We start from the raw sequence: 24296 nt of genomic DNA on the forward strand, positions 1-24296 counted from the left end.
TCGTTCATTCACAGAAGATGAACCGCACAGAATCACTGCAGCAATTTTCAGATCTGACTGTGAAAAGACAACAATTTGTTCCTCTCCTTGCAGAAAAAAAAGTTCCACTATTCAAATGTGCCATTTTAAGTTGTTACAGTTGAAACAGGTGAGTCATAAAGCTGAACTGAGCCAGGAGTCCTACTCTGCAGACTGCAGGAAGCCTGTGATATGGTGGTGGGCGGCTGTCACAAAATAACTTATTAATGGGTAGATTTGCCTCACTGCAGCAAAGTTTCTTCGAGTGGTGGTGTGTTTCTCAGAGACTTTTTGCAGCATATGCAGCTACTGACATATTGAACAATGAGTTGAAGATGCATTTTATCTCATTGTCATCTTCTTTTTTTTAATACACTGTTGCAATAGGATGGAAATTATACCAGGAGGCTTCTTAGACATAAACTTGCTTTCCTAATGCACTTCAAACAACTGGTTACCGGGCGAAATTATTCATTTTATTTATGCATTTATCTGAGAGCTATTTTGGTGCATGGGGTAAAAAAATAAAAATAGCATGACCTTTTGCATTCAGTGATGTATCATTGCTGGGCTGGACCAACTCACACTCACCGTGACTGTGGAGCCAGGAATACAGACATGGGATAAAAATAACAACACCAGTGCACCCAGGCAACTGCTGCAGAGCGTTCTGCTGCGGATCACGTTAAAACACCCACAGCCTAAATAAATAATAATAAAATATATCATTAGAGTCGTTTTAACGGTTTGTGTTGCTCCACAGACCTCTGTGTGTGCCTGAGTGGGCTGTGAGAACATGTAGCATTATTGTTTCATGCTTATTAAAGGAAACTGAGCAAGAAGTAAAATTTCCCTCCATGCTTGCAGGTTTCTCGTCACCTAAATGGCTCGCAAAGATGAAGCTGCAGTGGAAAATGTGAGTTAAAAGCTGTGTGTAAAAGAGAGTGTGGAATCACAAAGGTCATGTAAGACATAGCACATTTGACACTGTAGAGAGAGATTTATACGTTTTGTATTATTTCTGTTAAACAAACACAAAGGCAGTAGTTTAACTTACCGTTCCTGTCAGGTTCGGTCTCATTAGGTCACATTAGCTGTTATTGTTCATTAACTGCATTTAGTGAGGAATTTAACTCAAAAATCAACAAAAAATATTTATGGTAAGAATATTTTTTTCATCTTCTTTTTAATAATGCAGTTTATTGCCAATGTATATGAATTTGTTTAAAAAAGGAGAGCTATTACTTAAATCTCTTGGTTGCCTTCATTAGCTGGTGGACTGATTTCTATGCGACGGACATGGGTTGAATTTTATGCAAGGAATGTGACGCCTAGTGAACAATTCCAAGTGAGGTCCAACGAGCTCATGTTGAGGACGAGAAAATAAAAAACAATATGTATTTGGGTAGTTCTTCCCCCGTGATAAGTTTAGCATGCTAGGGTTAAACAAAAGTTCAGCTTTAGAAGGAAATGGGTGGCCAAAAACACAGGATGTTGATGTGATGATGGGGTGTGCGCATTGACAACAGGCTGGCAGAACTGGAAGATACAAACAGCCTTTATACAACAGGTGGGTGAGCAGGCGCTATCTCCTGAGGAAGCTGAGATGTTTAAAAATATGCAACAAAATGCTGGAGATTTTCTGTCAGGCAGGTGTGGAAAAGTTTTGAAATATTTTAATTTGTTATAGTTTTTTAAATTTAAATGTACACTTCCAGTACCGTGCAAAAGTCTGATTTCTTTGTGTTATATTAGGCAGTAGCTTCATTTTACAGCATGACAGTTAGCCCAAACACAGTGCCAGTAGAGTAAAAGCATACCTGGATAGAAAAACATACAACGAAACACTATCAGTCGTGGATTGGCCAGCCCGCATCTCACCAGTACTGAAGCACTGTGGAGTCATTTTGACAGAAAACAGAACAAAAGGCAGACAAGATTCAGAGAAGAGCTTTGAATTAGCTTCAAGAAGCCTGGAGCACTTTTCCTGAAGACTACTTAAAGAAATGACAAGGAAGCTTAACTAAGAGGTTCAGGCTGTGTTGGAGAGTGAAGGAGGTCATACCAAATATGGACTTTCAAGCTCATTAGGATTATACAGACTCTGTTTTTGCCTTTTATAGTGCATTTCCATTGATGTTTGTACATTAAATTAAATAGCTAAACCTAGTTCTCATTTTCCTGGTGAAAATACAGTACTGTACATATACTGCTTAAGCCCTGTTCACATATACATCGATAATTTGGTAAATATTATTTGGTGACCAAAAATTATTCTTCTTAAAACTCCTTCGAGGGTGAAGATTATTAGAAACTTGATTTTGTGTGCACCTTTTTTGATTTATTATTATTTTGTTGTAGTGTGTGTCAGTATTATTTGTGGGCTTCTAATTGACCAACACTTCTATACAGTGTTGCTTTGGCATGTTCTTTACTGTGCTCAACATCATTTTTGAGTGTTTAATGTAATTAGCAATTAAACAAAAAAGGCAGAAAATCTGTTTAAAAAAACACATGTATGCATTATTTAAGCTATATGGTGTAATGGTTAACATATTCGGCTAACTTGCAAAAATTCCCAATTTAAGACTGAGAGATATAAACTCTCCTGGTTTACTCCTAATGCTTGTCTTAAAGCCTGGACAAATGGGAGGACTGTGTCAGGAGGGGCTTCCTGTGTATAATCAGATATGTGAATCCATCAGCTATGGTGACCCCTTGCTAATAAAGTACATTTGCTTTGTTGAATTGAATTTTTAACTCCTGTAACAAAGGAATTTCCGACTTTGATATAGCTAAGCCATCCAGCCTAAATATTATCTACTCAATTAGTGGTGAAACGCCTTCACGAAATGTAAAGAAGTCCAGTGCTTTCCAAGCTTCTTATTAGAGAGAACTACATTCTACATCAGCGAGGGTTTAATGGAGGGAGTGTTTAGTTTTCAGGATCAAATTCAACCTTGTTTTTCTTTAAGCTAATGTTAGCTAATGCTAGCCCACCTGTTAGCTTTCCTGCTGACGAACTGCCGGCTAGCTCAAATTTCTAAATACAGTTTTGAGTGGATAATGTTGGGTAATTAATCCAAAAGAATTGCTTTATGAACTATAATCTGAAACTTTAGTGTCTGAACTGAATATATATCGTGTCTGTAGTACGCATGTTATCGAGACTTTCTAGAGGGAACGCATCAATCCAAAAAAGAAAAGCGGTGTCACAAATTGTGATACGTAGACATTACCGCATTAAATGGTTTGTTATGCTTGAAAACCCACAAGCAATCACATAAAAACAGCAAACAATCAATTAAACCCTGAATATTGAACAGATGAAAACCTCCCAGCAGAGATGAATTGTTTATCAAACTTTTCCCTGTCAGCTCAGGAGAACTGTGGTGCTTTTTAGGTTACTGTGGAGGAAATCATAAGTCACATATAACAAGGGCCAGTAAAACTCTTACTGGCCCCTTCGATGCTACAGCTACAGACTTAGAGTACATATCTGGAGAGACATGTTCATATTTCAAACAGACATATGAACACTAACTGAAGGAAGGACACACCTGAAACCACTGATTCAAATCACATTTAACATTTTACTCACTCAAGTGCAGCAGCAGCATGCTTCCTGTTTTTACACAATGTTGTTTTAATTTTTGTACAGCAATGTCATTGTATTTGTGCTGCAGAAAAGGGGCCTTTAATGAAACCCTTTAATAGTTTTATAATAACAATATGAAATCAAAATCAGTCCTAAAAATAGATTTCTGCCCTGGAGTATTAGTATAGGACTATTTTCTTTATTATTTGTATTCGTCAGGAGATCAAGCACAAGAACTAACACTGAATACAAAATACAGATACATAAATATGTAAATATATAATATTTTTAGATGTTTTACATTATCGACACAAATAATTGAGACCCATCTGCAAAACAAATAAGAAAAATACTAAAATATATATATATATATATATATATATATATATATATATATATATATTTTTTTTTTTTTTAATTTAAAATTTTAAGCATCTGTAACTGATAAAAAATTGTACAGAGCATGCAATAACAAATAAAGCTTGCAGAAAACGAGTCACTATATATTTAAATTATACGTAGGAAAAGATTTTTCCAGATTTTCTATCTTTTTGAGGCTTGTGGAAAATATTTAATCAATTTTTTTTATGGTTTAAATTACATAACAGGCTGAAACCCGATCTCCCACAGTTTCAAATCTGATTTAGGTTTCAGATGGAGATTCCCAGTCTAGGAATTAAACCCATATGAGGTAACAAAATCACTTGGTTTGTAACTGGGAACCCAAAGGCACCTGAATATCCACACTTTCACTGGTGTTTGTGGCTTTATATGTTAGTGGAGGAAGAAATCCCATAAAATAGGCCTTCTCGGTGAGTCATTTTGAACTGTATGCATTTCAGAGGCTGTTCGGCACCCGTGCAGACCACGGTTTATCCCTCTCCTTTGTTTACCGCCACGGACAGCGGTCCTGGTGCACGAAGTCCTCCCACCCCCCTGTTCACGTCCGTGCAGCTGGATCAGTGCACGGGGAAGCCCGGCCGGTAGTGGCGGAGGGGCACAACGTGACCTGACAACAAGGAACCTCCGGGAAAACCGTCAGTCCTGAGCTATGTGCAGAGGAGAGGCTGAGTGGGGGTCCGGCAGGGGGGTTGCAACAAGCGACGCGGAATGCGGCGCCTCACCTGCAGACGTTGAGGGAGCGAGCACAGGGAGGAAGAGGAGGAGGTGCGGCTCACTGAAGGGGCATCGACGAGGAGGCGTCGGGGCCTGCGCTAACGTGGCGGCCGTCGGGAGCCCCCCGCTGGCCTGGGAGGACACCCCTCGTAGCTGGGAGGCGGAGACGGGACCCCCGCTGACGTCAGTAGGCCTGTCGGTTTCCTGCAATAGAAAGTGAGAGAGAAGGTGAAGGGAGAAAAAACAGCGGATCCCCTTCTTACTCTAAAAGGTGTGCTGCGGCCCTGACACGAGCCAAACCCGCACCTGTGAGTATCACCGCGTCCCGCGCGCTCTCTTTGCTCCCCCGCGCGCGTTTGCGGCTGCTAAAGGTCGAGCTCGGCTGCTGCAGCCGGAGACAGTCCGACATGCTTTTATAGCTGTGTGTGTGTGTTGCCCGGTTTTAGCCCGTCGCTAACTTTGAGTGGGGGGAGAAGGAGGGGGAGGAGGAGCAGGAGGAAGGGGGGTCTGTTACTGAGAGAGGAGAGGTGTGAGTCTGTTTGTGCATTTATTTTATTATTTGTTTTTTGCGCAGTGTTGTTTTTGGACCCTGCAGCACAGAAAAAAAGAAAAAAAAAACTTGCGCTTGCCGGGGTCGCCTCTCTGCGCAGTGCCCGCTGTTGCACTTGGAGGTAAGCCAAGCAGCTACACCTGCTGCTCCTCAGTGTGTTTGTGTGTCCGCTGTTGCCGTGACAAACGTGTGTATTTGTGTGTGTGGCTGAACTGGAATCTGACTGCATTTTGTTGGATAAAGGGAAGCGTCCCATTCGAGCGCTGTTGCAGCGACAAGCGAGGGGTTTTCCCTGGCTCCGCCCTCCCTCACAGGGCGTTCACGTGTTGCAACAGGCACAAAATACGCTATTCCCACGCATTGTTTTTGCTGACTTCATTGCGCACAGTTAAATGCCAGTAATGCCCTTTTTTCTTTTTAGCTCTGCTTCTAATGACTGCACTGCATGAACCCGGAGCACACATGCTCCTGCAGCCCGCTCTGCATCTAATGCTTAATATTTCTCAGTCTTGTGATTAACGCACTCAGAGCCAGTGGGGGCTGCTTTTGCATTTCGCCCCTCAGGTGTGAAATCATCACTCTTTGGTCACCTGAACGGGACGCAGCATTGTATGTTGTTCTCCCTCGCTCTCGTTCTCTCTCTCTCGTGTTAGTATCGGGGTGTTTCCTCGCATATCTGTGCGCGCACAAACACACAGGCAAGCAGTCAGGCTGGCTGGCAGACGGACTGACAGACAGACGAAACGTCTCTCTCCTCCTGCTCCCCTAGCTCGTCCGCGCCGTCGACCCCTGCGCTCAAACACCACCCGGCGAGGAGCCCCTCTTCATGCGTCTACTGAAGCCGAGCTTGCATGTGTTTTTGTGCGACCTGCTGCAGCGAGTGTGAGTACCGTGAGATGATGTCATTGCTCTAGCGCCACATGTACCAACTGTATGGAGACAAAATATCACCATCATCATCATCATCCAGTTGTAGTAAGTGTTATGTAACATTGGTGAGGAAGAGAGGAGGGGGGAAGAAACAAAAGACTTGATTCCTGAAGCACTGCTGCTCACTGCAACGTGCACGTCTCCTGCAGGGGTAAGGGGGGTGTTTTGGGGTGGAGATGATGCAAGGGCAAAGGAAGGCTAATGGTGCCATTAAATGAGAGGTTTTATTCATGATTTTTAGTGATTTCCTGTCTGCGCAGAGGGGGAGCGTTTGCTCTGCGGCTGCTTGTGCATGTCAGGTAGCACTGTGGGTTTGACATCTGGGTAACATTTAACTTGAACACCAACCTTTTTCTGTCAGCTGGAATTTGCATTGCAGCCATAATAAGCTTCTAATCTTCCATTTAGGGAAAGGTCATCGATTGATATCAGTGCGAAAACAATCGATGGAGGATGCAGACCTGCAAGACTGAACTTTGACAGAAAGATCTCTGACACTTCTTTGCCTGACGCTCAGAGGGGGGGGGATTGTATAGTTTGCATGATTTGAGATCCACGCTGACGTTCGTTAAAGTGATGAGCAGTAACTCTATCATTTCTGTGTCAGCCTCGAGATCAGAGCGGCAGATAGCAGCCGCTGCAGGGTTATGTTGATATCGACAGAATGTCTTCACACCTCCTCCCCTCTGACGGCAGAGAGCAGGCCGAGCCTCACCGCGCAGCGCTGCACGTAGTTTCAAGGCGGCCCTGAAATGGGGGAAAAACTCCGACCCGGGCACCTGTTTGAGGAGCACGCTCAATCAGCCGCTCTGTCCTGGACTCCCAGACAGCTGCCAAGTGGGAGCAGGAGAGGCTGCACAGTGCCTCATTGATCTGTGGAGCTCATGTTTGGCCTCTGCAGACTTGATGTATTCACAGTATATGTGTGTGTTTGTTTATTCCCCTCTAGATGTGCCAAGACTGCTCAGGAGTCGACTCACCTCAAGGTTAACAGCCACTCCCCCCCCCACCCCTCAAGATGCACCTGTGAACTGAGGCGGAAAGATGCCGCGCACCAAGCAGAACAACCCCAAGAATTTAAAAGGTGAGTTAGCGACCGTCCTGCTTCGAGGTTTCCTGAGATACTTTCGGCTATAAGACGCGTTGGTTTGGATGGAATTTTTAAGGGGACGTGCTCTGTTGACTCGCCACCTGGTTGTATTTCTTCCTTCAAGATGTGTGATTCGATTGAAAATAGCGTCTTTATTTCCTGAAATGTCAGGCGTAGAAGAAGAAGAAGATGAAGAGAGGAGCAAGGCATGAGCTGAATAAGAGGAAGTACAGCCTTGCTGGTTGTTGCTGTGATAACATTATTTATGCTTATCTGAGAACTGAGTGTAGTGTTGGAATAGCTCTCCAGTGTTTGGGTTAAGTTGTGCTGTTTCTCCTTGAACTCCTCCAGGATTTTTATTTTTTTTTTCATGAGATGGTGAAGTAGTTTTGGTTCCTCCATTTGCTGTTATCGTCTTCATGCTGCGTACAGACGTCAGTGCGCTTTGTTGCTGTTTTTCGGGCTAATGCGGTCGCCTTGTGAGAGTATAATTTACAGTCTTTGTGCTCATTTGCAGCCTAAAATTTGAGATTTTCTGCAAAGTTGGCCTGCTGACAGCTCGTGTACCGGAAAAGTAACCCTGATGCTGGTTTTGTGCTCTGTGTTTCTAGACAAACAAAATAACCTGTGTAATTTACCAGTGCACAAGTGGTACATATACCTGCACTCACAGCGTGCACAGGTCAGCAGTTTGCCTTTACACCGATCTCCTGATTTTCTTAGTAATGTTGCTCTGCAACCATCAGTGCAGCTGAACAATTGCGTTGCTTTGATCTCAACATTGCAACTTGGCATTGGACGCGAGGGGACGTTAAACCCTTTAGAGCTCTTCTGAAGACGAGGCTTTGGCGGATAAAAGGCTCAAAAGCAGAACTTCCTCCCGCGTGAGACTGGGCATTGTGTCCCGTGTGAAACCAAAAGCAAATATTAAATAATAAATAATGCCGTCAGTAAAATTCATCTTTAATTTTAATTTTGTGCATTTTTGTAAATCACATTAAAAGTAAAAAAGAAAAGGGACTAATCTAACAATAAATATAATAGAATTTTAAAATATTGTATGGTTATCTTTATGTTCCAGTGACATGATGATTGTGTTTCTGACTATCCCGGTTACCCTTCATATTACGGATCGAGTTTAAGGTAGATGATACACGACTTTTCAGTAGTGGCTGCTTTATTGGAGTGCCCTCCCTCTGGTCACTGCAGCGAGACAAACAGAGAGGCTTATTTTATCGCCGGTCGGTTATCGGTTCACCTGAGACATCCTGGTGCTCCCTGCCACCAAACGCTTCGTGTAAAACTTGTATCCCCATTTTCATTTTTTTTATTTTAAGTTGTGATGTGATGCATTTTTGCTTTCACATCTTTGTGTCCCGAGTTCATTAATGTAAACAGAGAATTGTGGCTTTTGTTTGCCTTTCAAAGCGCAGTATTAACATAAAGCAAGCAGTGTTTTGCTTTTAATCTCCCTCAGTGGCACTCATGTCCTCCAGGGCCTGCCACCTCACACAACGGTGTGTTACAGGCGGTTTTTGGCGCTTGTGAATGTGCAGATATTTACTTGAATACATACATTTAACAAAGTTGAAGATTAAAGGCCTGATGGAGGCATGCTTAAGTCAAAGCATCCTCCCGCGGAGCACCAATTGGCTTGAAGGATTCCTTGTTATGTCGAGAATTGACAGATTTGTGTGTCAACAGACGTTTGCAGTTCACAGATCGACAAATGTGCAGCGTTACATGCTGGGTGTGAAAATGTGCATCACTGCCATTCCCCAGCAGTCAATCCTCACAGATTTGTCCACGAGCAGCCAGCCAGAGTCCCTCTGTTTATCTTATAAACACTTCCTCTGTGTGTGTGTGTTTTGTCTTTTTGCTCCTCGTGAAGCCTCTTTGGACAAACCACATAAATAATTGAGCTTTACAACAGTTCATTACTTTGCCCGACAGAGGACGATAGAAATGGCGGTCGAACGATGCTCGAGTCTGTTTAAATGGTGTTGGTGCAGACGGCGGTGCTGCAGCTGCTGCAGTGTTTGTGGAATTTGAATTTCAGAGTTTCAGAGGATGATTAGCAGAAATTTGATGAGCGCAGCTGATCGTTGTTTCAGGGGTGTGTTTAGAAGATCTTGAACGGCCAGAATTGTTTTTTTTATTTTATTTTAAGGAGTAAAAATGTGCAAAGAATGAAATTCTTGTCTTCATAGTTGTGTTTTGGCTTCTTGAAGTTGTCCTTGAAGCAGAAAGTGACCTGAACCTGATGTTTTTTGCACACGTATGACTCAGATCTGTTCTATCATGACTATTTGAACACCACAAACCACACCGAATCTGATATTTTTCACTTCTGATTAGGGTTGCTTTCATATGTGCTTCTTATATTAGTTGTATACAGAACACGTGACCTTTCCATCGCTCACCTGAGTGTTTTGCCACGAGTCTTGTGGCGGAGATGCTGACATGTGTAGGTAAAAGTGACCTTTCACTTCATGAAATTTTGGTTTCAGTAAAGCCATTTGTGTCAGAGTGAAACCGCTCCCGGCTCCAGCTCCTCATCCACACGCAGCTCTATATGGGAGAAGCTCGTAAGTTTAAGTTGACTCTGTTTATCCTCTTTAATCTGAATCAGCTTACAAATGAAACCGTGAACGCTGGTTTTGCCTGTAATGCTCTATTATTGTGTCAGCTCAGGAATGTTTTTAAAAACAAAGGAGAGAAAACCAGACCGGAGCAGCAGTGTGAGGGTAGCCTGCACATTTATTCTGTTTGTCTGGGTGATGTCTCCCTCAAGCCATTTTCTGTGTTTGAACTTTTTTTTTCTTGCCTTGTTAAAGTTGATTTGTGGTTCTTTGTGTGAAAGATGAACTGATTGTGGAAATCTGAGCCGATACAGGTGCTTTTAAAGAAGCGGGCTCACAGCTGATGCTGATATTGATGTTTTTAATTGATTTGTGTCTGTGTGTTTTATCAGCTCTTCATTTTTCAGCATTTATCCAGTACAAATGCTGATGTTGGTTTTATCATTACTGCCCAGCTTTGTGGGCATATTTTTTATATTTTCTTTTAGGTTTTCTGATCATCTTGACTCTTTGTGGGTTTGTTTGATGTATTCAGCCCACTTTAGTTGATTCCCAAAGTTCAATTTGCTTTTTTTTTTTTTTTTGTGTACAGCAAATGTATGAAATGTGAAGTTGTGTTGGCTGTGATATTACAGAGATAACATTTGGCAGTGGTGCAGCTTTTCATTGTTTGCTAGTAACCTAGGAGGAGTTTCCACAGATTTGGATTGTCCTTATAGCAGATAGTTGTTGGTGTTTTTGTGTATGTGTTGTAAGAAACACAAGTTTTCCTCTGCAAATATTTCAGTCTGAGCCCCAACTGCACAGTCTTGGGCTGCAGGTGGAGACAGGAGTCCCTGTTCTGCTCTGCAGCTTTGGTTAGCTCGGCGTAGCAGCGCTCTGAACCAGCCTCTCCACCTGCTGTAGGTTGTGGTCAGAGAGGCCTTCAAGCTCATAAGTTAATCACATACGGTGCTGGTCTGAGCCTGCCTAGGTGAAGTCTATGTGTAATTTCTGAATGAAAACTATAGCCCGAGACATTGTTTTATGGCAGTCTGCTCTAATAAACTGTACATTAGAAAAGGCTAAAAGGTTTTTACTTAAATGGAAATGTTAGTTGTTCGGTGGGTTTCTGTGGCTGCTCGGCTTATTGTTGTTCAGTAGGAGGAGAATTAACTGTTTTGACATTTTAATGTGGACGCAAGTGTAGAGACAACTGCACTGTGGGAGGATTTTTACATAAAAGTGTGTTCAAAATTTACGATTTGGCTCTTTATTTTTGGTCAGATGTTCTGTTGTGGTGGTAAAATCAAACCTTACAGTTTAAATGCAACTCTTTACTCAGTTTAAAGTAAAGGTCTCTCTGTGTTTCTCATCTTTTAAATGCAGTACAGTGTCAGCTAAGTGCTGACTTATTTCCATCCTCCATTCTTGTGACATTTCTGAACATCTTGTGGGGAGTACCCACTTCACTTCCTCATCGCTCGATGACTTGTTGGCGTCTCCTCGTGCCTTTTGACCCAGTTCATCACCTCTCCTCAGGGCTCTGCTCTCAAGGGGTTTTCTTTATCAGACAGGAAGTGCTAATTGCATGGCGTGCAATCACATGCTTAAACACTGCTGTGGAGAATTTATTTTTCTGGAGACTCAAAGAAGCCTCTTCAGACTGCCCTGAAGCTGTCACATGATGATGCTCAACGCCTGCCAGAATTTCCTTTGCATATTAACACTGCAGTAATTCATCAAGCAAGGAGGTGCTGTTTAATTCTTTTCTCAGGTCCTCTCTGCCTTACAGGCTTGCCTGGGATATAAAAAGAAGCACAGTAAAAAATTTTCCCTCCAGTCAACTAAAATCTGACTTGACAAACATTATACTGTTAGGAAACGAAGAACAAATGTTTTCAGAGTCTTGGTTACATTATTTCTGTTTTCTTAAAGTTAGTTTTTATTGTTTTAAGCCATATTTTACAGAAGTGTGAGCCCCGTGGTGAAGCTTTTAGTGGAAAAAGAAAAGCGAAGATGAGTTTTAAGCTTCATTAATTTATATACTTCAGAGAGGAGGAGTTTTTTGTTTTTGTTTTTTTAAGGCTAAGGCTCAGGTGGTACAACGTGCTTGCGACTAACCTCAGTTTAATGGTGGTTTTGTCCCCGCCTCTTCCACATGTCAAAACGTCCTTGTGCAAAACCCCAAACTGACTCCCAGGTCTGCTCTGTGTGTGAGAATAACTGAGAAATGTAAACTACTTTAAGCACCACGGAGGTAGAAGTGTTCTAAAAGTGGAAACCATTAATCATATCTGTTGCATTCATTTGCGTGTTATCTTAAGGTTAAAATCTAAAAAGACCAAAGCATGAGGATTTATTTGAAAAAGAAACAAGCACACCTGAGAACAGCATTCCTCCTCCAAGGCTGAAAATGTGCCCCCAGCTGTGCATGAATCCAGATTAGTTTGTGCCAATTTGTTGAAGTTATGATGGCAAATGTCCAATATAGCCTTTTCTCACAGTGGAGATGAGTCCACATCAAGATCCTGGTAGACTGGCCCAACTTAAAAGTGATTAACTTCAATCTCTGGTTAAATCCATCCATAACTTTTTGAGTAATCCAGCCAAGCAAGCAACCCACCCACACACACAACCTTCTTGGCGGAGGTAGTTATAGCCATGTACCAGTGATGTTTTTCTGTGAGTGAGACTTACCCGCCAGTCGAAAAAAGATGATGTTTTTTCATTTTAAATTGTCTGTCAACTCATCTTTTCAACCCACAAATGTCCAAATCTTCAAAGTCGCAGTTCCTCTAGTGGCCACTTGAGGCTTGCTACAAAAATGAGCTTTTTCCCACTGACTTCTGTTTTAAAATGTCAAATTTGTTTAGAGCAAACGTACAAAAAACAACCTGGTATTAACACGTAACGCCCTCTTAGAGTTTTTCATGCCCTCAACTCTCTGCTTATTGGAGTCACAGAGCTGGACTTTTTGACTGTGTTTGTGCCTTTTGTAGTGCTTTCAGTGAAAATATCTGACTAATAATACGGCTCGCTGTGTGGTACAGACATCCAAGAAGTCCGTGCTTTAGCGTTTGGCGATTGAAAGTTAAATATTTTATTGGTTTGTTACTTGGCGTGAATCAGCAGGTATCTATGTCTGTGCCGTGCCCATGCATAGATGTTCAAGCTAGCGAGCAATAACTCAGAGACAGTATGGGTGCAACTACCATGATGTCATCCGCTGGTTTCTGAATTTCTGTTATGACCCCTTTGAGTTGAAGGTTTCTGCTGTGGCCATCTTGATTATAAGAAACGGGACGTGACAATGAGGGGTGGGTCTGGGTTGGAAACTGCTTGCTCTTTGGCTGACAACTTGTGACTGACAAGTCGTCAGCCAATGAGCGAGTGGAAAATTTAACGGCTAATGCTCCTTAAAAAATAAAACTGAATAAAATGGGTTATTCAGTATGACCCCAAATCAGTGACTAAGCCTGCAAACTCAGCAGCAAAGTGTTTCCAGAGTTCAAGAAAGAGACATTTTATTTTTTTCAGAGGCCTTTTATAGGACCTGAAGTCTTTTTGCAACCACAGCTATTGCTGGTGCCTTTCAGACAGAATGCAGGTTTAAGGGATTTCCACATTGGCTTAATTTTTCCGAGCAGGAAGCAACAACCATCTAACTTAGTGGTCTACCCTCTTGTGTGACATGACCACATGACCGCTCAAAAAAACCCCAGCATGCTAACTTTCGGTCCAGACACCAATGAGTGATGCCACAGTGGCTACGTCCTACTTTTATATGCAGTCTCTGGCTACCACAATCTATTTTAAACTTTAAACGACATAAAATGTCAGTTAATCATGATTTCTATTGGCTCATTGTTACTAGGATTTTTTTTTGTTGTTGCTGTTGCCAGGAGTTCAACTCTGGTGTCAGACTGGACTTTCAGCATTAAACTGGATAAAGAATAACAACCAACTGATGTTCAAAGCAGGATCACTGATGCTTAATTTCTATAAAAGAAAGAAAGAAAAATCTTTCAACACTATAAGGAGAGGGTGTTCAGTTTAAGATGAATAAATACTTCCAGAAGCACTTGGAGGACCTGGAGTGACTGATAAACTGGTCTCTTGGTGTTTAACTGTGGGACTGAATAAGAAACGCGCAGATCCAAACAAACGGCCGAGAGGAAGGAACTGTGAGTTTGTTTTGTTTCTGTTGAATCTGTGGGCTGCTCTGGGAGAGCGTTCGCTGGCTGTATTTTTGTCTCAGTCATAACAAACCATCGCACACAGAGCATTTTTCCTCCTGTGAGACACAAAGAAGGAAAACCCTGGTCCCAGGTGAGCAGTGAATCATTTACCCTCATGGGAAGGCTTTAAGATTGATTAAAGAAGCTGAACTTCCAAACTAAATTAACTTTTTAATTTTCTTTACTGCCAGGGTTGCATCAGGCTCCCTTCAGTATATAGATCATGTGTTTGTGTGCACAGTCAGGAATGATCTCGTGACGCAGGTTGTGGGTAACAGTGCAGGAAGTTAGGAACTCCTGTCCTCCCTCCTCTGAGTCTTTGTTTACTTTTGTCAAACAGCTGCTCTCTTAGCTCTGCTGCAGTGGTTTCCCCTTCAGAGGAACACACACGCGCACACACAGAAATGCAAGCAGCAATACAAATAACAGTTGGTGTGCTTAGTTTTGTTAACGTAAACAGTACAAGTGCATCAACCTCAATTTATCCACTGTGAATTTATCCTCAACGATTAAAAGTGACTTGCATACTGGATTCATGCCCTAAAGCTAACAAACTAAATGGAAGTAATGCCCGTGCACTTCTGCTGGGAGCTTTACTCACTTTTTTGTATCATGTGCACAATTTTCACATTCAAATTGGTCTGTGGTTCGCAGCTTAAATAGATGTTTTCAAACTGTGATACTTTCTGTTACATATCAGCTGTCACAGTGGGAATACTCATATTAAACATGGCCAAAACTTCAGCTAATCAAGTCGTGTATAAGTAATCACTGTTAGTCATTAGCTCAGGCTTTAAATGACGCTAAAGACTCAAGTTTTCTTCTCTCTTGACTCCGTGTGATGTAGGTGAAAGCAGATGTCCCCAGTATGGTTAACTTGGGCAGCTCTGGGTGTGAGCACAGAAGCCCCATGTTTAGGCTTTTTTTTCTGTGGGGCAGCTAATCAGGAGACAGATCTAAAGAGAGAGCAGATAAAGCAGCTTGTTTCAGACAAATATTACCTCAGAGGCTCCAGCAAGGCCTGATGTAAGAAAAATAAGGATTACTTTGAACTTTGAGTCATGCAAAGCTAGTCCAAACGAGAAATGAGCATGTATCATCTTTAAGCTTGTGTTTACAGTTGAGCGATGGCTGGTGAGGAGAAATATTAAAATTCAGAATATCCTTTGAGCCAAAAGAGTTCACACGTCTATAATAAAGCATGTAATACTAAAATGTTTAACATCAACCTACACTGACTGGCCTATCAGAGCTTATAGGATTGAATAGGACAAGCTTGGTAGCATCCAGTGTAAGGTTTCTGGTGCTTCAGACAAAAACAAATAAAAACAACAAAAATGTCGTAACTGTAAGATACAGCTCGTCTCGCACTACGTTGAGGCGTCGGCCGCTTCACCCTTGGTGGTCTGTTTTGTTTTGTTTTTTTCCTTTTCCAGACCTGGTGAAGAATCACAGCCACAAATGTCCTTTTGATCCTCTACATTAGCAAGGAGGGAGGTCGACAACCTCAACAGCGTCACAGCGATGAGGAAAATCCTGCACCATCTTCATGATATTTTTGCACTCATGTAAACAGGCGGGGGCAGCGAGGCTTAAACGAGCAGAGCTACGACTCCAACCTCAGACCTTCAGTTAAATCTGGACACTTTAGTTTAATTGTGCACCTATGAGCCTTCACTTTAATAATATTCAGATTTAGAAGCACAATAAAATTCTTAGTTGGTCATTAAGTTATTGCATTCGACATTCCATCGTATGTTTCAAGACAACTGCCTTTTATTTTTAAAAGTTATAACTTTTAAGCACAAACAACTTTATCAGTTAGATTCAGGTCATAAAATGATCAATGACATTTAAAATACTAATTAATTAAATGTGATAGAGGTTTTGTTTTATAAATTTATACAATACAGTTGCCTTCAAACCCTTTATAATGTTGTTTCACACTGTACAGAGTGGGAACCAGGAAATGTGAATAGACAGAAATAGTTTGTGAATTTTAGCAGTTCAATTACAAAGTTAGGTCTCTGACTAAAATGTGATCTATACATAGCATCCCTTTCTCTAAAAGACGTGCTATATGAAAGTGTAGCACAAAAAAACAAAAGTGTAGAGAAATAACAAAAAACATAATACAAAAATGTTCGTTTGCTTTGGCGTTTGTTGTCAGCACAGTGTACCTAAACTTGATATTTAAAGTTCAAGGAGGTGGGTGAGATATCCTGTGCTCTATACTGGGAACTAGGGTGACCGTCTACATGTGAAAGTACTGTTTTAAATGGTGGTAAAATAAACACCTTCACCTGAGCGACAGCTGTGAATGTCAGCTGTGTTGTGCGTCTAAAATAGGATGTTTGACCTAGTTGCAGTGGAAAGTGTGGCCTTGAATTCAACTTGATTGAGAATTATTATTATTATTATTTTTTTAAATCTTTCTGACAGTGTGCACCGAGCTGCGTTCACTGTCTGTCTTTAAAGTATTTATGGGCCATTTTTAAAAAGTCTGAAAATATCTTAAATTCACAGTTACTAACAGAAACACCTCAGATTTTCTTACATTGCATTTGGAGTTATAAATGTTCTTAGTCACGTCACAATGCTGAAGGTCTTGCCCGGGTTGATTTTAGGCTCAGTGGGCTGATGCGCTTTCAGTTCACTGGTGGAAACCCTGAAGATGAGTTCAGCGACACATGGCTCAATAAAAATTCAAATCAAATTTTCAAATTTTTTTATTTGTCACACACACGCAACCATACACAGTATGACATGGGGGTGAAATGCTTGTAGCTGTACAATGCCTGACCATTAAATGACAGAAAAAAAGTTTTACAATATTTACAATTTACAGGTTACTACAAAATTTACAAATTAACTTAGGAATTTACAGTAAAGAATGTGCAAATAGCAGAAGAGATTATAAAGGTTATGAATTATAGGATTATAGGAAATGTGTGGTAATACTCTTTGTATTTAATTTGCACTGTGTGTGCATACTATGAAATAGTTTCAATTTTAATTTTTTACTGAAATTCTCATGTTTCACTTTTTTTTTTTTTTTTTTTTTTCCCCCAATTGCTGGTTTCAGTTCAAGTGGTTATAAATGTTTATGAAGTGCAGTATAGGAAGGGTTTGCTCTTTTCCCGATTTCTTGGGATATTTGTCACTCTTACACGTTTCGGATGTAGTCAGATTTAAATCACATTGAGATTATGAGGCTTATTTTTGTCTAACATATATATTTTTTCAACCTTGGAAACAGTTGAGTGGGAGAAATTTGCAAAGAAAAAAAAAGAAATCAAGAAGAGGCCAAAATGTGGGGTACCTAACTGTAAAAGGAAGCTGAAGTTTTCATTCTGCGATAGTCTTCTTAGACAAAAGCTGCTGTTTTGTCTGATGATCATTTGTGTTTCCGTGGGGATGCCCTCATAATCGTCTTTGTTGGGCACAAGTTTCTGTCGCATTCAAATAAATGACAGAAACAGGAAAAACCTTCTGAGAGTAACTTTCCATCGGTTTCACCCAGTCACCAGAAGTTTCCCAGTCTGTATTTGTAGCTGTACATCCTTTTTGTTTGTGGTATTTTTCAGCGTAGTCCACAAATGTCTGTGTGGTGGTTTGTGGTGTCTTCTAATTTCCCCTCTCGGGGGAAGCACATGTAGAACCAGACAGTGAGGTGTTGACCTGCAGGAGACCCTTTTTTATTTTTTTATTTTTTGCAACCATTTAATAAAAGGCAGACTTTAGAAGTGTGCTCATCTTACAGTGTTGGTGTTTGAAAACTAGAGCCAATCAAAACGTGTCTCAATATGAGGGAGAGGGGATTAAAAATGCTGTGTAGTCCCAAATAAAGAAGCACACCTGGTACCTGTAAGACCATCTTCCAGATGCTACCTTCCATGTGGTGTTTATTATCCGTCTGTGTGGTTTCTTGGGTTTTCACTCCCGTTCCTGGACAAGTCTGCCCCTGAAAATGCCCAGACTTCAGTGTTTATTGAACTGACTCTGCATTCCTCGTCTTATACAAAAAAAAAAAGATCCTTACACCGAAGCCCTACAGGTCTGGTTTTAGCTTTAGCGGGCATCACACTGTGTGATTAATGGTAAACAACCGCAGTGAATGCGGGTACATTTAACAAGGTGGAAAATGTTTACCCTGTGAAGCTGATGCAGGGAAAGGGAGACAGTGTTTCCCATCCCTCGGTGTGCTGACACAGATATAAATAAAGCTTCTGCATCTTATTACTTTAACCTGTTGGCTGATTAATGTGTAATGTGTGAGGATGGGGACTTAATTTTGCATCTGCTTAAAGAGTAATAATCTTTACCAAATTCTGGATTTGATTTGTCTTTAAGCTTGTGTTGTTTTTTTTTGTTGTTTTTTTTCTCTTTTCACTGCTGCAGTAATTTGCAACAAACTGCCATCAGTTTCCTGTTAATGATCAACCACTTCTCTGACCTCAGCACTGACTGTGGTTAAACATCCACGTCCAGAATCGGCTACAGCAGCTACTTCCCTTAATCACAGTGGGCACGCTAACCAACCCAAGGCCGACACTGAACACAGGAACAGAGTTGTTTGTTGCTTGAAAGCTGCAACAAAAGTCGAGCTTCTCTGGTCTCGCCGCCTTTGTTTTTTAGCAGAACTGACCTTCTTCTAACCCTCGGGAGTGTTTTGCGATGCCTCTTTGTCAGCTTTCTGCACTGGCCTTGTGCTTTGGGAAGGAAATGCATAGCAGGTCAAAGCCAATCTCCCTTAATCACAGAGTCACGCTAAGGTCAGGGTTTCTTGAAGATTTTCAACTGAATGTAAATCATTAGGCTTATCTAGTAGTTTCATTTTGCATTTAGACTCAAATTAAAAATAAATCTGATGTAAAATCTTAAAAAATGGTGTCTTGTATACCAATAGGAGGAAAAATAAGTTTGTATTAAATTATATTTTAATGTGAAATTGTGATAAAGAGCTTCATTTGTAGCTCAGATCATTATAGTAAAATTTCTCTCACACTTTCATAGATTTGCTTCATTTTAAAGGTTTAAAAAAACACCCCTACAGACCACCTGCTCAGCACCACACAGCCTTAAGACACAATGAGCTGTTGAACAGAGTGAAGCTGGAGGCAATCTCTGCCAACCATTCCACTTCCTGCTGATCAAAAATACAGAAATGTAGTTGCACAACAGGGAGCGCTCCTAAAATCGTATTCCTTAAATACGAGAGAATGGAGGAGTTGCTAAAATAATTATATAAACCTGCTTCTAGAGAAACAAGATGTTATTTCAGTTTTCAAAAATAAATTGTCAGTATGTCCAAGTAATTCAGATTTTGTCCTTTAATTTTTTTCCAGCTACATTTTAACCATAAAATATTATTCTCATAATACATATGGCAGCAGTACTGAACCACCTACACAATACAGCTGCAGGAGCTGCTTGTCCATGACACGAAGCTCCTGGCATACAGTTTTCTGTCCTGATGTTAATAACAGAGGAGGTCTGGAGTTGCTGTGGTTCCAAACACTTTGCAATAACACCAGTAATTGATGGTGGAACATCTAGGAGAGAAGAAACTGAATTATTGCTCTTAACTCATTCTGTGAAGCACTTTGTGATACCTGTGGTTTTTTAAATGTGCTATATAAATAAAATTGTATTGTATTGTACTTGTTTGTAACAGAAAGCTCTTCTGTGAAAGAATGAGGTTCTAATTTTTGTAAAGGCAGTCTGCACGGCTGGTTGTTTGTCTGTGGCACCTGTTTGTAGACAATAACTAGACTTTAGAAGCGTAGTTAAACTACAACAGAAACTTTGATTTCATGCCTGAAATCAAATTGGCAGATCCCGTAGAGTAGCCTACGGTGCTGTGGTGGCCTTTCTACTCAAAATTAAAATGTGAATTATCCAATGTTGTAACAGCTTTTATCAAAAATATTTTCAAAAATGAGGTTGACTTCACTCTGCACGAATGAATGTTCCCTATGAAACTGGAAATCCAAAGAGTGGAAAATTCTAAACTTAGAAGTTCTTTAGTGAAGTGTTTAGATACTAAAAGGTCACACATTTGACCCAGGAGTGGGCAGAAACCCCAAACAGAGTTAAGAGAAGAACAAACACAACTGCAGAAGAATGACGATATTGGTGTGTGTTTGCTGGATGTGTATAATAATAATAAGGTGGGTTGTTGAATTTAAAGTGTTGGCCCTTCTTTATCTCGACTGATCGATGTTGGGCCTTAAAGCAAACTGTGATTACTCTGCTGTTGAATCCTGGGCTCTGAATATCACTGCAGCAATATCAGGAGAAAGATGCATGAAGGGTAGGTTAAATGTTTGGCATGTAGAGTTTTTTTTTTTTTTTTTTTTTTTTTTTTTTTGTCACTACGCTTGTCTACTGAGTGTAGGGGATTTGTGAGCATGCACTTGGGTGCTTCAGACTGCAGGAGAGGATACTGGGACAGAGCCATGATTTAGGGCAAATACAGCAATGAGTGTGCAGGTGACTCAATATGAACACAGACTGATGTCTTGTGGGAACGTCTGAAGTTGCTAGCCCGACTAGCTTCTGTTTTCTTTGCAGAAAAGAGAATCTGGCTTCATCTTTGCAACCAATCAGGGCATTTATTGAGAAGCTCCTATCTAGAAAGCAAAACACAAACACTTAAAGTTTAAAAAGCATGTTTTTTCTTACTTCTACTACAAATGTGCTCACAATGAGCTTATCATAGCATAGATCATTCTCTTTTCTGACACATAATGACCAAAAATGTAAAAAATGAAGATGATATTTTATTTGGTAGGACTTGAAATGAGGGCTTGAACCCTAAAACTCATCAGAGAAGTGTGTACAGAGGTTAAGTGTGAGGGTTGTTTTTCCTTAGACTTCCTAGTGCCAGAAGTCGTTGTGCAACCACTGGTATCCCCTCCTTCCCCTCCCATTAAGAGTGTAGATTTTAAGCACTTCCGCATTGGCTTCACTTTTTAGACATGGAAGCTATGTCCATCTGTTATACTGTCTATGGTAGATATGCCTGGCATCACATGTCTGAAATGGTCGTCAGCATCAGAGCAAAACAAAAATTAAAAGTGTCCTATTTAGACTCTTGGCTGGCTGGGGTGGCAGGGGGTGAGTCAAGCGCCATCTTTGCTGTTATGAAACTCTCACGTTTTCATTCAGGGTTCGTGTCTCTCTTATGTCTTTAAATGGCACAGTGGCCTCTTCCAGCTGTGTGTCTCAGTGACACCTTAAGTTTCATAGTGTTCATACTAAGTGGTATTGTGGTGGTGGTGGTGGGAAACACTCTGATTGCACATTTGAGGGAAATACCAGATATATTAGAGGTTTTCTTTTCACTTCGCCTTATTTTCAGTTACTTAATAGAGCGGGTTTGCTCATTTCAGTTTAGGTTTATTAGTGTCAGGGTTATAGTTTTTTGTAAAAATACAAGGTGGGCAGAAGTTAAAAGTAGATGCTGCCAGATAAACATCACCGTGTGGTAAAGGGCACGACCTCCTGCCGCGTAAGGGTCGTGAACCTGGTGCAGTGCTGCAGGGAAAGGGTTAACATCCCGGCCTGAGAAAATGGATTTTTACGTGTTGTGTCACGCTTAGGCAGCCAAACCAGTGTTTCCGTACAGTCCCTTCAAATTACAGTGTGCGAGTGCAGCGAGCTTCACACAAAGGGAACTTCTCTCCCAGAGGCAGGAATAAACCGGGGTTTTAGCAACAGTAACTACAACAGACAGGCTGCGACTAGTTCAGGGATGCCTGTTTAACTCTGTGGCAACCTTGGAGAAGGTTTCACTTTGACACTGGCAGAGCTGGGCCGGGGAGGAACCCGCCGGGGAGGAATTTTTATGGCCATATATTGTGTGAAATTGAATATGGTGAGAAGAGGAAGGCAGCTGCTCCCTTTGCCATCCCGAAATGTGGGTTAATGTCTATTCCTTGTTTTTAACAAAGGAATAAAGGCTTATATTTTAGCCTCTCCTCACAGTGAGCGAGCTTTAATGGCAGACACACAGGCTCAGAGTTCAGACGCTGTGCAAAATGAATTTTTGATGATGGAAAGTGATGACTATTGGAGACCAGAGACTTTTGCCCTTTCTTCATTTGCTATGAACTCTTAATGTGAGATGAATCTCGCAGATGGCACGGTGGTTTTAATCACCAGGGGCTAAGTGGAGGGCGGTTTCTCCCTCGGGGTAATTACTCTGTGGCAAACCTCCTCAACACCTGGTAACATCTGTTTTTTGAGGTAGCCAATTTGTCAGTTAAGTTGTTAGGACTTGTTTATGTAATTTGTTGTTTTATAATTAGTTTTGCATGTTTTTCAGGGGTTTATGTCAACACAGTAATTCAGAAGAAAAACAAATTTACAAGTTAGTCAGTAAATGAAGACACATTTTATTTAATAGATAGACTCAAATCACTATCTTCGAACCTGTTACGCCTTTATTGTCCTGGTCTGATCATGTTTAACACCCAAAAGGCTAATGTGATTTGGCATAAAAGCCTTTGCTGGGAAATTTAAGGATGCCCTCTTATGGTCTGCCTTATTTTCTGTCATAAATATGCTGCTGCAATGGTGTAAGCTCATATTTTACATGGCCAGAGTTTCAGATGAGGTCATCTAATGGAGAAATAATCCATGAGAGGCAAAAGCTCAGCTTCAGACAGTTGTTTCTACTTTAGCCTGTATGATTTCAGCAAGGGGGATATGGCCAAGGGGGTCATGAGGGGCAACCAATGAGAAGTATTTTGCCTTAAAGGAGGAGGAGCTTAAACAGAGGGACTGTTTAAGCTCCAAGGCCCCGAATAGACAAATAAGGATCATTTTGCACTGTGAATCCTGAAAAGCTGCTCTTGTAGAGAAAATATGGAGCTTAATAGAACCACAATCATAGATTTATCGTCATTTATTTAAGTATTTTCATCATTGTTTTCCTGGAAATGACTGACATTTGCACATTGTATTTTGTGTGGATTAAATGCTATAAATGAGAGCTGTGATTAATTATCACTTTTGATCTAACAGTTTCATGCCTGACTTCATATTAGATTAAATGTCTTTGTTTTTCAGACCGTGAAATATGGAGTTTTAATAAAATTTGTGCCCATAGTTTGATCTTTTGTGGATCAGTTATTAGTCATCTGTTATTTGAGGAAATAATCAGGATTTATCAGCTACCACGTAATTATTTTTCAATTTTTTCTGACATGTCACAGTGCCCAAAGTCACTTTTATGCCCTGTAGATCTCTTGTTATGAGCTGATATTCACCTCCTTGATAACACCTCCTTGTTAGAACAGCAGACATAATATGGAAGAAATCTGTGAATCGTAATAGAGCTGATTAATTATTTAATTTACAATCACAGCTAGTTAAGCCCAGTCAATCCTGTTTTCAATATCGATTTGCCTGCTGAATATTTTTTTCTATAAAATGTATGTAAAATGCCACAGGTGATGCAGTCTAAACTCAAAATTGTTCAGTTTTCAATCATATAAGTGTAAAGAAATGTGCAAATTTGATAAGAAGAGCTGGATGGTGGTGTAACGCCTCATTGTGAGCTTTAACTTGCAGGTCTGTTTCTGAAGGGTGCTGTTACAGTTTCGTGGTTGTGCTTTGGTATGCTGATTTTTTTTTTTTTTCTGCTTCTCAGTCCTACTTCAGCTTTTCTTCCTCCCACCTCAGCTAAACCCATTCGCCGTCTGCACACTCTCAGTTTGAATGTCTGTCAAACTCCTGCCTGTTTACCAAACGTTGGTGACTAATACTGTAGCTAACACTGCCCGCCTCCCTGTGCAGAAAAGGTCTCGCATGTGTGTTTCTTCATTTGTTAAGTCGTGCACCTTTTTCATCTGCGCTGCGAGTGTTACTCTGCGGAGGCACACGTGTATTCTTCTCCCATGAGACAAAATGATCAAAGCGTCATTTATTAGCTGCCTGTCAAAGTCTTTTCTTTTACCTGTTGCAGCTAAGATCCTCAGATCTGCCACCACCCACTTTGGCCCCCTGAGGACGGCTGACCTGTGTGTGTGTGTGTGTGTGTGTGTGTGTGTGTAATGGGCTCCATTTTGGGTGTGTATCAGGAACTTCTGTCCAATCAGTCAAATTATTTGGCTTAAACTTTTCAAAGTGAAGCATTAGTGAAGGGCTCAGTTAAATTGGAGCTAACGAATGCTGACCTTCT

The 24296-nt window shown here is 40.9% G+C and overlaps 1 protein-coding gene across 4 annotated transcripts in view; it reads left to right on the forward strand.

The window, feature by feature from the left end:
• Positions 1-4929: 4929 nt before the first annotated feature.
• Positions 4930-24296, forward strand: part of hivep1 (HIVEP zinc finger 1) — a 65767-nt gene continuing 46400 nt past the window's right edge. The window contains exons 1-3 of one of the 4 annotated variants that reach the window (XM_082521303.1): positions 4930-5040; positions 5307-5403; positions 7162-7296. In XM_082521303.1, the coding sequence (XP_082377429.1) occupies positions 7257-7296 (40 nt within the window). In that variant the 5' untranslated portion in view covers positions 4930-5040; positions 5307-5403; positions 7162-7256. The other 3 variants (XM_082521301.1, XM_082521302.1, XM_082521304.1) reach the window with 3 other exon arrangements.

Source organism: Aulonocara stuartgranti (assembly GCF_965226115.1).
Source record: "Aulonocara stuartgranti genome assembly, chromosome: 22".
NCBI lineage: Eukaryota > Metazoa > Chordata > Actinopteri > Cichliformes > Cichlidae > Aulonocara > Aulonocara stuartgranti.